Genomic DNA, 16,409 nt, shown 5'->3' with positions numbered 1-16,409 from the left:
TTTCACTAAGGCACCTCCACTTGGTTCACACACAAACATTTTCTCATTTTATTTGTTGCTGGTGGGATGTCCAACTGAATTTTTATTGTCTATTTCTACAAATGATTTACTGCTTTTGAAACTGAACTCTGTGAGCTTCTCAGAAACTCTGAAACATCTCCAAGACTGTGTGCTTGAAGAGCTAACCCTTCACAGGTGGCAAGGAATGATGTGGTCCTTGTCCTTGGCTCCTCCAGCTGATCTGGTGGGGACCACAGGGCTCTGCTGCCTGCTGGGGTGGGGTCTCTGTGACCACAGGAGAGATGGCTCCAGATAAACAAGGTGGAAACATCAAGTCTTCTGGAAGGGGAGAGGTTAGTGGTTTCCAGAGTGCTACTGGAGAGCCATGTCTCCAGGACATGAATCTGACCCACTTCAGAGGATGGGGGTTGTAGGCTCTCCCCTATCCATCACTAATTAAGAAAGTGCCCTATAAGCTTGCCTAAGGCTGATCTTATGGAGGAATTTTTAAAATTAATGTTCCCTCTTCTCAGATGACTTTAGCATGTGTCAAGTAGATGCAAAACTATCCAGCATGGCATCTAACAATTGCTAAAATGAAAAGAAAAAGAAAAGGGAACATAAAGGCTAATAAAAAAAAAAATCACAGGGCATAGAATTTTATACTCAGTGTTCAACCAGGGAGTTGCTTAAAGTGTTGTTGCTCAAATTGTCACTCAAACTGGAGCACTCTTGTCTAAAACAAAGATCAAGCTGGCCTGAGGAGATGGCTCAGTTTGTAACATACTTCACTTGTCTTGAAAGCATAAAGACCTGAGTTTGGTTCCCAGAACCCATATTTTAAAAAAGGGGGAAAAAAAGCCAAGTGTGTTGGTGCATGTTTGTAATTCTAGCACTAAGGAGACAGAGATGGAAAGACTTCTGTGGCTCACTGGCCAGCCAGTAAAGTCTTCTTAGTGAATTCCAGACCAACAAGAGGCCCTATTTCAAAAACAAAACAAAAAAGAGAAAAAAGAGCACCTGAGGAATGACAGCCATTGTTGACCTCTGACAGGCGCCTGTGCATGTGCGCAATCACACACACACACACACACGAAAGCACATATAGCCAACCTAAACCTAATGAAGATAAGCAAAAACTGAAAACTCTTTTAGGAAAACCAGGGTGTGTTCACCTAATAAAACTGCAAGCAGCTTTATTTATTTCCAAAATAAATTTCTTCTAACTTGTATTTTAATTTAGGGAAATAATGATGCCTTGATTTAATACTCCAAGGATAGTGTAAGTAGCACAGGAAACAGACTTTTTATATGGAAGAAAAAACAGATGTATAATGACAATCTGGTTTAGGTTTAACCAAGTATCTACTCTGACCCAACAAATAACAGGGCTTTCCACAGCAACAGCGCCAGAAAAGATGGATGAAAATTCCACCATCTGTGGAGATGCTGGAATTCTTTGTCCTCAGTTAATGGTGTCACATGATACCATCAAGCCAGCACTCATTCTTACAACACGCAGCAAGTCATTAAAAAATTCATAATGTAAAAGATAAGGTTATATTTCTGTAGATTATTTATGAACTAGCTACATATACATAAATAAGATTCACAAGGCCGCCAATGTTCTGGATAATGACAAAGTTATAACTTACTTCAGTGCCGACTGATGTAGGCAGAATTAAATTACACATGAGATTTAATTAAGTTCACATCCAGCTAATTGGTGTTTCGGAGGCTTCCTCACCTGAGCTGTCACCGTGGCAAGGGCAGAAGCTTCTTGGTCACTCCTCTGAATGGAATTCTTCTGGAATATGTGCCGAGCGTGGTATTGACCAAGTGCAGAGAGACAGCATCAACAGGGCACTGATGGAGTGAAGGGCGTGGAAGACAAGGAGAGCCGAACGCTGGCTGTACCACCTCCGGAAGTGGAGCTGGGTTCCCAGCTAGTGCCTTCATTCTGATGACCCGTGGTGGTGGCATTCAGATGAACTAGAATCCAAGTAGTTTGCCCTTGTTTGAATTCTGCTGCTGTGGGAAGGAAAAAATTGTAGCTTCTTCATCTCAGCCAGGAATCCAAAGCTGACACCTTCAGCTTTGACTGCGCCGTTCAGCTGGCTACAGTGTCTTCCCGTTTCCTGTGCACTTCTGTTTATCCATACTCATTTACACACCTGTGAATGTCAGCATCCTCTCTCCTTGTGGGCACGTGACATGCCTTCTCAGAGTTCTTTGCCTTGTTTACGCTCATATGAAGAGGAGGAAGACATGCTGTTGCCACGCATTCAGCCTGAAAGGTTGCCAGATCCTGAAGCCATTCAAGGAAGCCTGACATTTCAGCAGTTTCCCCACAGGATGAACACCACCTTGCTTGGCTGCAGACACTGTGCCAGGGGCTTTTCTAAGATGTGTTAAATACTCGTGGGTGTCAATTATTTTGTGAGTTCTAGTCCCATTTACAGTAAAAGCCCAACTCCATTAAAACTATCCTAAGTCACATATGAAATTTTCAAAATAATAATATTGTCACTTTATCATATTACATTGACATGACTCACCTTTTTGGGCATATGAAAGACAAAGTCAAAGATGGGGAAATAGCTCTGTTGGTGAAGTGCTTTGCCTCCCAAGCCTTAGGACCAAAGTTTCATCCATGTACCTTATAGGAAATAAAGTTGACATGGTGGCACATGTCATTGTGGAGCAAAGCCACATAGAATCCTAGAGTTTGCAAGTCTGTCAGCCTACTAGACTTGACAAGTTCTAAGACCCTGTGTCTTAAAAAAAATCAAGGAAGCACTGACCAACCTCTTGGAGCACTGAGCAACTGGAACTAAAACCCCGACTCCACCTCAAGGAATGACCATCTGAACCTTGACCCTACTAGCACCTGGAGGAGTGATCACTGGAGACACAGCCCCAACTACATCAACTGGAGGAAAATATGGGTATACAACAAGGTAAGAATACACTCAACAACCCAAAGAGCAAAACGGCACCTCAAAACTAGACAGCAAGACTTGAAAATTCCAACACAGATGAAACAGAAGAAAAAGACCGTAAAAATAACTTTAGAAAAATTATTGAGGCCTTTAAAGAGGAAATGAAAATTTTGTCAAAGAATTAGAGGGAAAGACAGACAAAAAAATTGGAAGAAATCAACAAAACCCTTAAAGAAAAATAAGAAAAAGACAATCAAACAGATAAAAAAAAAAAAACAAGACTTGAAAACAGAAATAGAGACAATAAAGAAAAAACAGAGGGAATTCTGGAAATGGAAATTATGGGTAAATGATCATAAACCACAAATGCAAGCATAAAGAGCAAAATACAAGAGATGGAAGAGAGAATCTCAGGCAGTGAGGATACAATAGAGGAAATAGATTCATCAGTCAAAGAAAACATTAAATCTAGCAAAAGCTTGACATGAAATATCTAGGAAATGTGCTACACCATGGAAAGACCAAACCTAAGAATAGTAGGGATAGAAGGAAAAGAACTCCTGCTCAAAAGCACAGAAAATATGTTTAATAAAATCATAGAAGAAAACTTGCCCAACTTAAAGAAGGACATGCCTATGAAAATACAGAAAGCTTACAGAACACCAAATAGACTGGACCAAAAAAAAAAAAAACTCCCCTTACCACATAATAATCACAACACTACTCATGCAGAATAAAGAATATTAAGAGCTACAAAGGAAAAAGGTCAAGGAACATATAAAGGCAAACCTATCAGAATTACAACTGACTTCTCAAAAGAAACAATGAAAGCCAGAAGATCCTGGTCAAGCATTTCACAGACATTAGGAGACCTTGGAAGCCAGCCCAGACTACTATATCTAGCAAAACTTTTAATCACCGTAGACAGAGAAAAAAATATATTCCACCATAGACCAAGATTCAAACAACACCTATCCACGAATCCAGCCCTACATGAAGTAGTAGAAAGAAAACTCTAAACCAAGGAAGAAAGCTACACCTACAAAAACACACACACACACACAAAAAAAAATAGATGATTTCACAGCAACAAATCCCAAACAAGGGGAAAACACACACAATAACCACCAAGAACAAAAATTAAAATAACAGGAACTAGCAATCACTGGTCATTAATACACCTTAATAGAAATAAACTCACCTATAAAAAGACACAGGCTAACAGATTAGAAATGAAAACAGACCTCCATTCTTCTGTTGCATACAAGAAACACCAATATCAAAGATAAATATTACCTCAGAGTAAAGGTTTGGGAAAAACAATTTCCAGTCAAATGTACCTAAGAAACAAGCTGGTGTAGCTATCCCAATAGCTAGTAAAATAGACTCTAAACTAAATCAATCAAAAAGTATAAACAAGGACATTTCATATTTGTCACAGGAAAAAAAACCCATCAAGAGGAAATTTCAATACTGAACATCTATACCCCAAATACAAGGGCACCTTCACATGTAAAAAAAACATTATTAAGGCTTAAATCATACATTAAGCCACACACACTAATAATGGGAGACTTCAACACCCCACTCTCACCACTGGACAGATCTGCCAGACAGAAACTTAACAGAGAAATAAGGGAACTAACAGATGGTATGACTCAAATGGACTTAGCAGACATCTATAGAACATTCCACCAAAACACAAAAGAATATACCTTCTTCTCAGCACCTCATGGAACCTTCTCAAAAACTGACCACATACTCAGTAACAAAGCAAACCTTAACAGATAAAAAAAAATAGGAATAACCCCATGTATCTTATATCAGATCACCATGGCTTAAAGTTAGAATTCAACATCAACACTAATTTCAGAAAGCCCACAAACACATGAAAATTGAACAATATTCATGTCACTTCAACCACCAATGGGTCAAGGAAGAAATAAAGAAAGAAATTAAAGACTTCCTAAAATTCGCCAAAATGATCACACAACATACCCAAACGTATGGGACATGATGAAAGCAGTGTTAGAAAGAAAGTTCATCTCACCAAATGCCTACATAAAGAATTTAGAAATTTTCCAAACTAGTGAGTTAACAGAACACCTGAAAACTCTAGAACAAAAAGAAGCAAACACACCCAGGAGGAATAAAGGACAGGAAATAATCAAATTAAGAGCTGAAATCAACAAAATAGAAACAAAGAAATCAATGCAAAGAATCAATGAGACAAAGAATTGGTTCTTCTAGAAAATCAACAAAAGAGACAAACCCTTATCTGAACTAACCAAAGGGTAGAGAGAATTAACAAATGAACAAAATCAGAAATGAAAAGGGGGACATAACAACAGACATGGAGGAAATTGAGAGAGTTATCAGGTCATACTTTGAAAACCTGTACTCCACCAAATTGGAAAACTTAAAGCAAATGAACAATGTTCTGGATAAATATCACTTACCAAAATTAAATCAAGAGCAGATGAACAAATTAAATAAACCTATAACTGCTAAAGAAATTGAAAGTCATCAAAAGTCTCTCAACCAAAAGAAGTCCAGGGCTAGATGGTTTCAGCACAGAATTCTACAAGATTTTCAGAGAAAAACTAATACCATTATTCCTCAAATTGCTCTACATAATAGAAACAGAAGGAACATTGCCAAACTCTTTTTACAAGGCTACAGTTACTCCAATAGCCAAACCACACAAAGATACTACTAAGAAAGAGAATTGTAGACTAATCTCACTCATGAACATTGATGCAAAAATATTCAGTAAAATACTGGCAAAACAAATTCAATAACACATCCGAAAAATCATCCACCATGATCAAGTAGGCTTTATCCCAAAGATGCAGGGATGGTTCAACATATGAAAAATCTGTCAATGTAATCCACCACAGAAAAAAACAAAAAAAAAATATTATCCTCTCATTAGATGCTGAAAAAGCCTTTGACAAAATACAACATCCCTTCATGAAAAAGGTCTTGGAGAGAGCAGGGATACAAGGAACATACCTAAACATAATAAAGGCAATTTACAGCAAGCCATCAGCCAACATCAAACTAAATGGAGAGAAACTGAAAGTGATCCCATGAAATAAGGAACAAAACAAGGCTGTCCACTCTATCAATATCTTTTCAATATAATACTTGAAGTTCTAGCTAGCGTGATAAGACAACAAAAGGAGATCAAGACGATACAAACCAGAAAAGAAGCCAAACTTTCACTATTTGCTGCTGATGATAGCATATATAAGTGACCCCCCCCCAAAAAAAATCTCCCAGGGAACTCCTACAACTCATTAACACCTTCAGTAATGTAGCAGGATACAAAATTAACTCAAAAAAATCTGTAGCCATCCTTTATACTAATGATAAATGGGCTGAGAAAGAAATCAGAGAAACATCACCCTTCACAATAGCCACAAATAATATACAATATCTTAAGGTAACTCTAACCAAACAAATGAAAGACCTGTATGAAAAGAACTTTAAATCTTTGAAGAAAGAAATTAAAAGCAGCAGAAAATGGAACGATCTCCCATGTTTTTTGATAGGTAGAATTAACATAGGAAAAATGGCAATTTTACTAAAAGCAGTCTACAGGATCAATGAGATCCCCATCAAAATCCGAACAAAATTCTTCACAGACCTTGAAAGAACAACACTCAACTTCATATGGAAAAAGAAAAAAAAAAACAGGATAGCCAAAACAATCCTGTACAATAAAGGAACTTCCAGAAGCATCACCATGTCTGACTTCAAATTCTACTACAGAGCTACAGTAATGAAAACAGCCTGGTATTAGCATAAAAATGGACAGAAGTATCAATGGAATTTAATTGAAGACCCAGATATCAATCCATACACCTATGAAAACCTGATTTTTAAAAAGAAACTAAAAATATAAAATGGAAAAAACATATTCAACAAATGGTGATGGTATACTGGATATCAACAGGTAGAAGAATGAAAATAGATACATATCTATCACCATGCACAAAATGCAAGTCCAAAATGACTGAAGACCTCAATATAAATTCAGCCACACTGAACCTCATAGAAAAGAAAGCTAAAAGTACCTTTGAATACATGGGCACAGGAGACTACTTCCTAAATATAAAATCAGTAGCACAGATAATAAATGGGACCTTCTAAAACTGAGAAGCTTCTGTAAAGCAAAGGACATGGTCAACAAGACAAAATGGTAGCCTACTGAATGGGAAAATATCTTCATCAACCCCACATCAGACAGAAGACTGATCTCCAAAATATAAAAAGAACTCAAGAAACTTGACATCAAAAAAACAAATAATCCAATAAAAAAAGTGATATAAACCTAAACAGAAAACTCAACAGACAAATCTAAAATGACCAAAATATATTAAGGAAGTGCTCAACATCCTTAGCCATCAGAGAAATTCAACTCAAAATAACTCTGAGATACCATGTTTTACCTGTAAGAATGGCTAAGATCAAAAACACCAATGATAGCTTGTGCTGGAGAGGATATAGAGTAAGGAGAACACTCCTTCATTGTTGGTGGGAGTGCAAACTGTACAATCTCTTTGGAAATGAGTATGGCAGTTTCTCAGAAAATTAGGAATCAACCTACCTCAAAACCCAGCAACACCACTCTTGGGCTTATACCCAAAGGATGCTCAATCATACTATAAGGACATGTGCTCACCTACATTCATAGCAGCATTATTCATAATAGCCAGAACCTGAAAACAACCTAGATGTTCCTCAACTGAAGAATGGATAAAGAAAATGTGGTATATTTCCACAATGGAGTCCTATTCAGTAGCAAAAAATTAATGACATTTTGAAATTTGCAGGCAGATGGATGGATCTAGATTAAACCATATTGAATGAGGTAACCCAGATTCAGAAAGACAAATATAATATACACTCACTCATAATTGGCTTTTAGACATAAAGGAAAAAAAACAGTCTACATTCCACAACCCCAGAGAACCTAGACAACAAATAGGAGCCTGAGATAGGCACACATGGATATACATAGGAAGAAGAAAAAGACAAGATCTCCTGAGTACACTAGGAGGTGGGCTCAAGGAAGAGGGTAGAAGAGGAGAGGGAAGGAAAGGAAGGGAGGAGAAAATTGTATATTGCAATAAAAAGAATAATAATAAAAACAACAAGGAACACAATGCCTGGGAAATGATAGCCAAGACGGTTTTCTGGACTTTACATGAATGTATGTGTACACAAATTAAATGTACCTGTGTAAAAACATGCTCTACACATGCTTGAACATTCATACACAATGCTTATACATATACATGCAAATTCTAGTAAACAACAACATTACAGATTTGTATAGCAGTTTTATATGTTCAATATACATCATATGGCAATTATGTTCAGCCATGGCTGCTACTTACACCATCCCCTATCAACAGAAACCATTTCTGTCTTTCTTGTTTGTATTTTACCTGTTGGCTGACATTTTGACCTCAAGGGCAGGACTATCACGTGTAAGAATGAATACTGCCAAGAGTTATTGGGCCAAAAAAAACTGTTGCAAGGCTGTTCTACCCTAGGCCATGGGAACTACTGATGAGCTTTCTGTCCCTGTCCTAAACTCTGGAACAAGGTCATCAGCCCCAAAGGACCCTGAGTAATGCTCACTGAAATAGTGAATAAGATAGATCACTTAAAATGCCGAAAAGCCAGACATGGTGGCACACAACTTTTGTGCCAGCACTGGGGAGGCAGAAACAGATCTCTATGATTTGGGGGCCAGTATGGGCTACATAGCAAGTACCAGGACAGCCAGGGCTGCATCATAAGACTCTCCCTAAAAATTAGTCAAGGAAGAATGAGGGTGGGATTGGTTGGGAACTCTGTCTTAATTTAGGGTTTATTTGTTTTTATCAGGATTTTGTTTTTTTAGATAAATGGCTTTTCTTGAAATGGGAAAATGGGGAGATGGGAAAGCTGAACTGGGGTCACTCAGATGATTCACTACAGAGTGTGTATCATATGTAAATTTAGGTAGCATGGGAGTTGTTTTTTAATATGGCCAATGCCATTCATTGAACTCTCAAATTATATCAGTATTTCCATTCTACACCTAAACTACATTCTGATTTTATAGTTTACATTTTATGGATTAAGTTTGACACTATTTGAGTTGTAAGAAGCTTGTGTTTTATTTTATTTTCACTGCTAGGGAGTTAAACTGTAAAAAAGCCTTACTCATTTTTTTCACATTGTATGATGCTACATGATTACTATAAATGCTGAAAATATAAATAGCTATTTTTTTACATTTGCATAATCCCTAGTAGAGTGTAATTTAACACTGCATTTTTGTCCTTTGGGTTGTAACCGCTTTGCCTTTAATAGCTGAGCCATGTCTCCGATAACACCACATTTTTTATTAGTTCATTAAAAAAAAATAACCTCTTTTCCCATTTTACATACCAATCCCAGTTCCCACTCCCTCCCCTCTATCCACCTTTCCCCTCACCTCATCCCTCCTTCCACTGCTGAGAGAGGGTAAGGTTTCCCATGGGGAGTCAATAAAATCTAGCACATTGCTTTGAGGCAGGACCAAGGACCTCCCCACTATATCTAGGTTGAGTAAGGTATCCCTCCAAAGAGAATGGGTTCCAAAATACTAGTGCAAGCAATAAGGATAAATTCTGGGCTCATTGCGGCCCACAGTCTGCCCCAAACACACAACTGTCACCCACATTCAGAGGGCCTAGTTTGGACCTATGCTCCCACTAGCTCAGGTCAGCTGTTTCTGTGGGATGTTTCCTCATCACACTGTTGACCCCTTTGCTCATAGTATCACCCTTCCCTCTCTTCAACTGGACTTTGGGAGCTCAGCCCAGTGCTTAACTGTGGACCTCTGCACCTGCTTCCATCAGTTGCTGGATGATGATTCTATGATGACATTTAAAATCATCATTAATCTGATTACAGGGCAAAGCCAGTTCAGGGACCCTCTCCACAATTGCTTAGGGTCTTAACTGGGGTCATTGCGGATTCTTGGGAATTTCTCTAGTGCCAGATTTCTTGCTAGCTCTATAATGGCTCCCTCCATCAAGGTGTATCTCTCTCTCTCTCTCTCTCTCTCTCTCTCTCTCTCTCTCTCTCTCCCCCCCTCCCTCCCCCATCTCAACTATCCTGTTACCTCAAGTTCTCCTCTTTCTTCCCCTTTTCTCTCACCTTCCACCCTTCCTTCTCCTCCAACCTCCATGCTCCCAATTTTCTCAGGAGATCTTGCCTATTTCCCCTTTCCAGAGAAATCTATGAATCAGAGGGTTCTCTTTGATTCTTAGCTTCTCTAAAGTCATGGGCTATAGACTCGTTATCCTTTGCTTTACATCTAATATCTACTTATAAGTGAGTACATACTATGCTCATTTTTCTGGGTCTGGTTTACCTCACTCAAATTGTTTTTTTTTTCCTAGTTCCATTCATTTGCATGCAAATTTCAAGATGTCATTTTTTTCTGCTGTGTAGTACTCCGTTGTGGAAATGGACCACTTTTTGATTTTCCATTCTTCAGTTGAGGGGAATCTAGGTTGTTTCCAGGTTCTGACTGTTATGACTAATGCTGCTTTGAACATAGTTGAGAAGTGTCTTTTGTGGTATGATTGAGCATCCTTTGGAATATATGCCCAAGGGTGGTATTACTAGGTCTTGAGGGAGGTTGTTTCCTAATTTTCTGAGAAACTGCCATACTGATTTCCAAAGAGGCTGTACAAGTTTGCACTCCCACCAGCAATGGATGAGTGTTCCCCTTACTCTGCATCCTTTCCAGCATAAGATATAGATGTTTTTGATCTTACCCATTCTGACAGGTGTAAGATGGTATTTCAGAGTCGTTTTGATTTGCATTTTTCTGATAGCTAAGGATGTTGAACATTTCCTTAAGTGTCTTTCAGCCAACATTTCCTCTCCTGAGAATTCTCTGTTTAGATCTGTACCTCATTTTTTATTGGATTATTTGGTATTTTAATGTCTAGTTCTTGAGTTCTTTATATATTTTGGAGATTAATCTTCTGTCTGATGTGGGGTTGGTGAAGATTTTTTTCCTATTCAGTAGGCTGCATTTTTATCTTATTGACTCTGCCCTTTGCCTTACAGAAGCTTCTCAGTTTCAGGAGGTCCCATTTATTTATTGTTGCTCTAAGTGTCTGTGCTACTGGTGTTATTTTTTTTTTCTTTTTTCGAGACAGAGTTTCCCTGTGGTTTTGGAGCCTGTCCTGGAACTAGCTCTCGTAGACCAGGCTGGTCTCGAACTCACAGAGATCCGCCTGCCTCTGCCTCCCGAGTGCTGGGAATGCTACTGGTGTTATATTTAGGAAGTAGTCTCCTGTGTCCATGCGTTCAAGGGTACTTCTCACTTTCTCTTCTATCAGGTTCAGTGTGGTTGGAGTTATTAGTCTTAAATTTGACATTTGGACTTGAGTTTCATGTATAGGGATAGATATGGATCTCTTTGTATTTTTCTACATGCTGACATCCAGTTATGCCAGTGCCATTTGTTGAAGATGCTTTCTTTTTTCCATTGTATAATTTTATCTTGCTTGTCAAAAATCAGTGTTTACAGATGTATGGATTAATATCAGGGTCTTCGATTCAGTTCCATTGGTCCATCTGTCTGTTTTTATGCCAATACCAGGCTGTTTTCATTACTGTAAGTCTATAATAGAGGTTGATGTCGGGGATGGTGATGCCCCTGGAGTTCCTTTATTCTATGGGATTGTTTGGGCTCTCCTGGGTCTTTTGTTTTTTCCATTTGGAGTATTTTTCTTTCAAGGTCTTGTAGCGCCACATTTTTAAGACATACAAGGACTCCACAATTAGCTGCTGTGTAGTCTTATCCATGAGGTTCTAGGTATCCATCACAAACTGTCTTATACTTCTGTCTACTTGAGTTGGAACTTACAGATTTATGTAGACTTCTTTGATCTCCTGCTGTTTTCCAGAGGTACTACTGGGTTGAAGTCAAAGAGCATTGCATGTTGATTGTGGTTAGTATGCTGCTTTTAGAACACTCTCATTAAGGCTTGGCTTTTAATTTTCCAAGGTTTCCCTCTGCAGGTGGTGCACATGGGCTGGGTAAATGAGAGGCTCCAGGGAGCTGATGACACCTCTCAGAACTTCAGATCCAAGTTCTTGGCCCTGAAGGGCTCATCCTTCTACATTTTCAACACTCCTCCGGTAAGAATGTCTTTGCATCTGATGTGGGTGAGGGGCCTGTTGCTGGAGTTATTCATATGCAATTGGGCCCTGGGAAGTGGCAGAGACAGGTGGCTGGCCATGGTTGTCTCCAGACCTCAGTGGTTGGAACGGGTCCTGCTTATGGATTAACCACCAGGGACTTATTTCAAACTCATAAGTGAATCCATTTCTGTCTTTCAGTTCAAACAGCTGGTGAGATAGGGCTGTAGCATTTCTTTGCTCCAAACATCAGCTGGTGTGGAGGTGGGGTGCAGACAGCTCTTTGGTTGAGTTACATGGTTGAAAGCTCCAAGAGGCAGTCAAAGCAAAACACAGCCCCCCCCCCCAGATATTTCTAACTAAATGTCTAAATAATGAAATTTCCAAAGTTATTCTTTCCCACACAATTTCCAGATTTGATCAAAGCGAACAGCCTGCTTTAGTGGGACCCATCACATAACTGTAAGGATGGATACTGTTTTCTATACTTCTATTTCCAATTCCTACCCACACTGTTCTCAGGTCGATCAAATGGGTTGTAAATGCTCTGTCTAAAAGCTCCTCATTTGGACATCTTTGTATTCCGTTTGTTTATTTATTTATTTATTTATTTATTTATTTATTTATTTATTTATTTTCACTTTCAGGATTCTGACCACTAGGTCTAAAAAGTAATGAAACTTGGTTTAATGTCTCTGAAAATTCAGAAAGAGCCACAAAAGTAGTGAGATAAATTTCTACCATTGAGATGAGAAAAAGCAACATGAATGTTTGGGGAAAAATTATATTTTCAAAAGCACCCTTTACTGCACTTCCCTTGGGGTGTGCATCCTGTATAAAATGGAAAGCTAACAGTGGGAAAGGTACTCACTAGTGAGTACCTGCTGCTACCTTCCCTGGCTTTCCCTAGGAATGTGCTCCCCTGCCCCTACATTTGGAGCAGGACAACAAAGTGGTTTTTGTTATGTAAAAACTCTTGTAAATTTACTCACATTCCAATCACCTACAGATTTGCATAAGCACTGATTAAATTCTCTTGAAGGTCAACTAATTAATGTTCTTTAAAGTTGTTGAACAACAGGGTTTTATCTAACAGAGTAAGTGGGTGTTGTTGAGTAGTGCTAGAGTCTTCCCCCCTGCTCAGGTATGACCTGGATAATGACGTCAGTAGCAAGCAGGTGCTGTTAGCAGTGGGGACCACAGGGGTGGTGCTCATCTGGCTGGAGGGATCTTCCCTTGTGAGTTGTGATGGGTGTGCCACATGCTTCCTCTAGGCCTGGGAAAGTTCCATTCTTCCTATGACAATTATGCTGAAAGAAGCCATTGGTGAAAACAGCTTGATATGTGAATGAATATTCAGCCCATAGTCAGACTGAAGTAGGAGGTTTCATTTCTACAGTCCCTATGTCTTCAGATAATTTTCAATTTTCTGGTGACATAGCTGTCATTGCAGTCCCTGTAAAAGGGTAATAAAGTCGCTGCTGGTTAGGAGGTTAAGTGACTGACATAGATGCTCTCTGATGGCTGAATGGTCTCTGGCTGGGTAATCCCTTATATTGGAAGATAATGAAACCCTACAGCTGTGCTCAAAGAATTAGAAATGTCAGAAAACTCTCGAAATAGGATATTAAGGGGAAAAAAAATCAACTCTTTGGGTATTTTGTTCTTTAAGCTCTCAAATCAACATGAAGCAATCCCCAGGGGGAAATAAAAGTTGTTTTATTCTATAAAAGAATTAAAGAGGGTTGATGAGGAAGCCCATCCAAGCACTTGGCCAAGTTAGCTGGTCCCATAGGACAAGAACCCCACATAGCTGGAACATCCAGGACAAGGGTCTTCACAGTGTCAGACAGTGTGATGGCAAACACAGTAACCAGACACACCATTAAAAGTAGACATGATGGTTACTCCATTTATAATTAAGGGCAACAAAGGAAGGAGGTCACAATTAGTTTCTGAGTAATTTGAAAGCCTTGATTGCATCCTATACAGCATCAGCAAGACGGAAGACAAAAGCACAGAGAACAGCAGCTTAGAAGTCAGACCATAAAACCAGGGTTTTCAGATTTGTTTGTATCCCATTGACATAGCTCAACACCTATCCGTTTCTAGAGACAAACAGGGGAGGGTCATTCGCTTGCAGTGTGCTCAAGACAGCGAGCCCCTTATTAAATAAAAGTGCAAGGCGCTGCAAGCAGCCTAGACAGCGCGTTACGACATGTTAAATAGAAAGATAAAAGTTGGCCTTGCATAATAGAGTGGCGTTGGACAAAATTAGATATTTTATTAAACAATTCATCTTTTATCCACAATAACCAAAGTGTATTTTGAAGCAAGATAGGAAAGATGACATGGAGCAATGAAGAAGAATCACCCCTTGTCTCGATGGAATTGGCTGCAGGTTAATAACTCAGAGCTACAAGTTCTCAGCATAATTGTCCTGCTTACCATCCAGGGACATGAGGCAACTTGTTTACATTTCTTCTTCGGTAGTCCCCCCAGTTATCTGTCAGAGATAATAAATCTCAACTGGAAAATCCCACTGGGCCACAGTGATCACAGAATGGTTTACTTATGCACGTGATTTGAAGCCTCTGAAGCACATAAAATTTAAAAGATGAAAATCATACTTACTAATACTAGACGGCTTTTTGTTGCCATAGCAATGTACACGATATGGTAAGTAAATTTACACCTAAGTATTTATATATGTTTCCTGGGCCTAGGGTTTATATCTTGGCATTGCTAATAATTTCCAATGACAGTTTTTACTTTGCCTAAATCTAAAACATTAAGTTTTAATGAATATTTTATTTATTTAACTCTGAATGAAGCTTTAAGCTCCTGGATTGGAGACAGGCAGTTAATGACTTGCAGCGTGTCCAGTGCCAGGTTCCCCAGCGTGTGGGCCCAGCAGAGCTCATAGTCCCCTCATATACAGTGGTCTGAGTTTCAGACGGGAGCTCCCAAGTTACTGTTCTCTGTATAGACTTTATGCAGCAAGCTGGAAACCCACCCATCTCTCCATAGTGCAGACTTCATCTCAGTAAAGTCGGCATGTCCTCCCTAGAGGAAAGAGGCAGAATCTCCTGTTCCAGGAGTTTGAAGCTACTCAAGTGACTTCAGGGGAGAAGAAACCCTGCCAATGCTCCTAAATGGTTGTCACTAGTGTCTTCAAAATGATTACAACACAATCAGCCTTCACCCCAAAGGCCAGTTTTATTTATAAACCTTGACAATACAGGAAAGTCAAAATATTCACTAAACTATAGTTCTCAACACATCTAATCAGAATTTTGAAACAGAACCTAGAAGGACTTAAAGATTCTTATTATGGGAAATTTAGAAAGAGGTTAAAAAAAATAATATCCTTCGATCAAGGACAGTTTCCTTCTGAGTTCCTTTAGGAAGAGGTGGGGAGATATGGGGGTCAAATCCTTTGCAGTGAGGTGTTCTGTTGAGGAAGAAGCAGGGTCTGAAAGAAAGGAACCCCACCATCCATTCTCTATCCCCCATCTCCAAAACCCTCAGAGATCCTGAACAGTTGGGGGTGGAAGACTGAGACCCTCAGCCCCGCTTGTCGCTCTGCTCACTTTCAGTGATAGAATATTTATTTCTGACTTGCAAATGCAAACCCAAAAGGTGATGCTTCAACTCTTCATGTTTTCAAACTCCATTAAAAGGTGTTAAAAGTGAGGCTGCAAAATCATTTTAGCAACATCGAGTAGCATTAGTGTAAAAATTAGTGTTGAAGGCCCTAGTGCCCACAGGAAATATTAGCAGTGATTTTAAGAATTCCATTAGGCAGATATATTCTAAAATTTGTGAAAGTTTATCTGGAAAGAACTGAATTGACTAAAGTTGGCAGAATGCCGGACAGAATGAATCCACTGCAGAACTGCTGCATCATCATGATTTGGCATCAATCCCATGGTAACCCTAAAAGAAACCCACATAGTATGGCTTATCGTCAAAAGTACAGCTCTGCTGAAAGCCACAACTGGCCAGTCAGGTCAGAAAGTCGTCAAGTGCCACTGTTTGGAGGAGCAGGGACATGTGATTTAGAAATCCCTAGTCACTTCTCCCCCGAGTGCCTGCTTGTTTTGTTTTGCTTTTTATTTTATTTTATTTTTGGATTTTCAAGACAGGGTTTCTCTGTAGCTTTTTTTTGGTTCCTGTCCTGGAACTAGCTCTTCTAGACCAGGCTGGCCTCGAACTCACAGAGATCCGCCTGCCTCTGCCTCCCGCCACGAGTGC

General features: G+C 39.2%; 1 protein-coding gene across 1 annotated transcript in view; it reads left to right on the top strand.

Moving 5' to 3' along the window:
- Sntg2 (syntrophin gamma 2) overlaps positions 1-16,409 on the top strand; it is a 207,359-nt gene that overhangs the window by 134,387 nt on the left and 56,563 nt on the right. Inside the window, exon 12 of the mRNA XM_005360658.2 lies at positions 12,033-12,152. Within this exon, the coding sequence (XP_005360715.1) occupies positions 12,033-12,152 (120 nt within the window). The remainder of the gene's footprint in view (positions 1-12,032; positions 12,153-16,409) is intronic.

This window comes from Microtus ochrogaster, linkage group LG3, assembly GCF_000317375.1.
Source record: "Microtus ochrogaster isolate Prairie Vole_2 linkage group LG3, MicOch1.0, whole genome shotgun sequence".
NCBI classification, from domain to species: Eukaryota; Metazoa; Chordata; class Mammalia; order Rodentia; family Cricetidae; genus Microtus; species Microtus ochrogaster.
The sequence above is the reverse complement of the archived record's forward strand: the minus strand, read 5'-3'. Positions and strand labels throughout refer to the sequence as shown.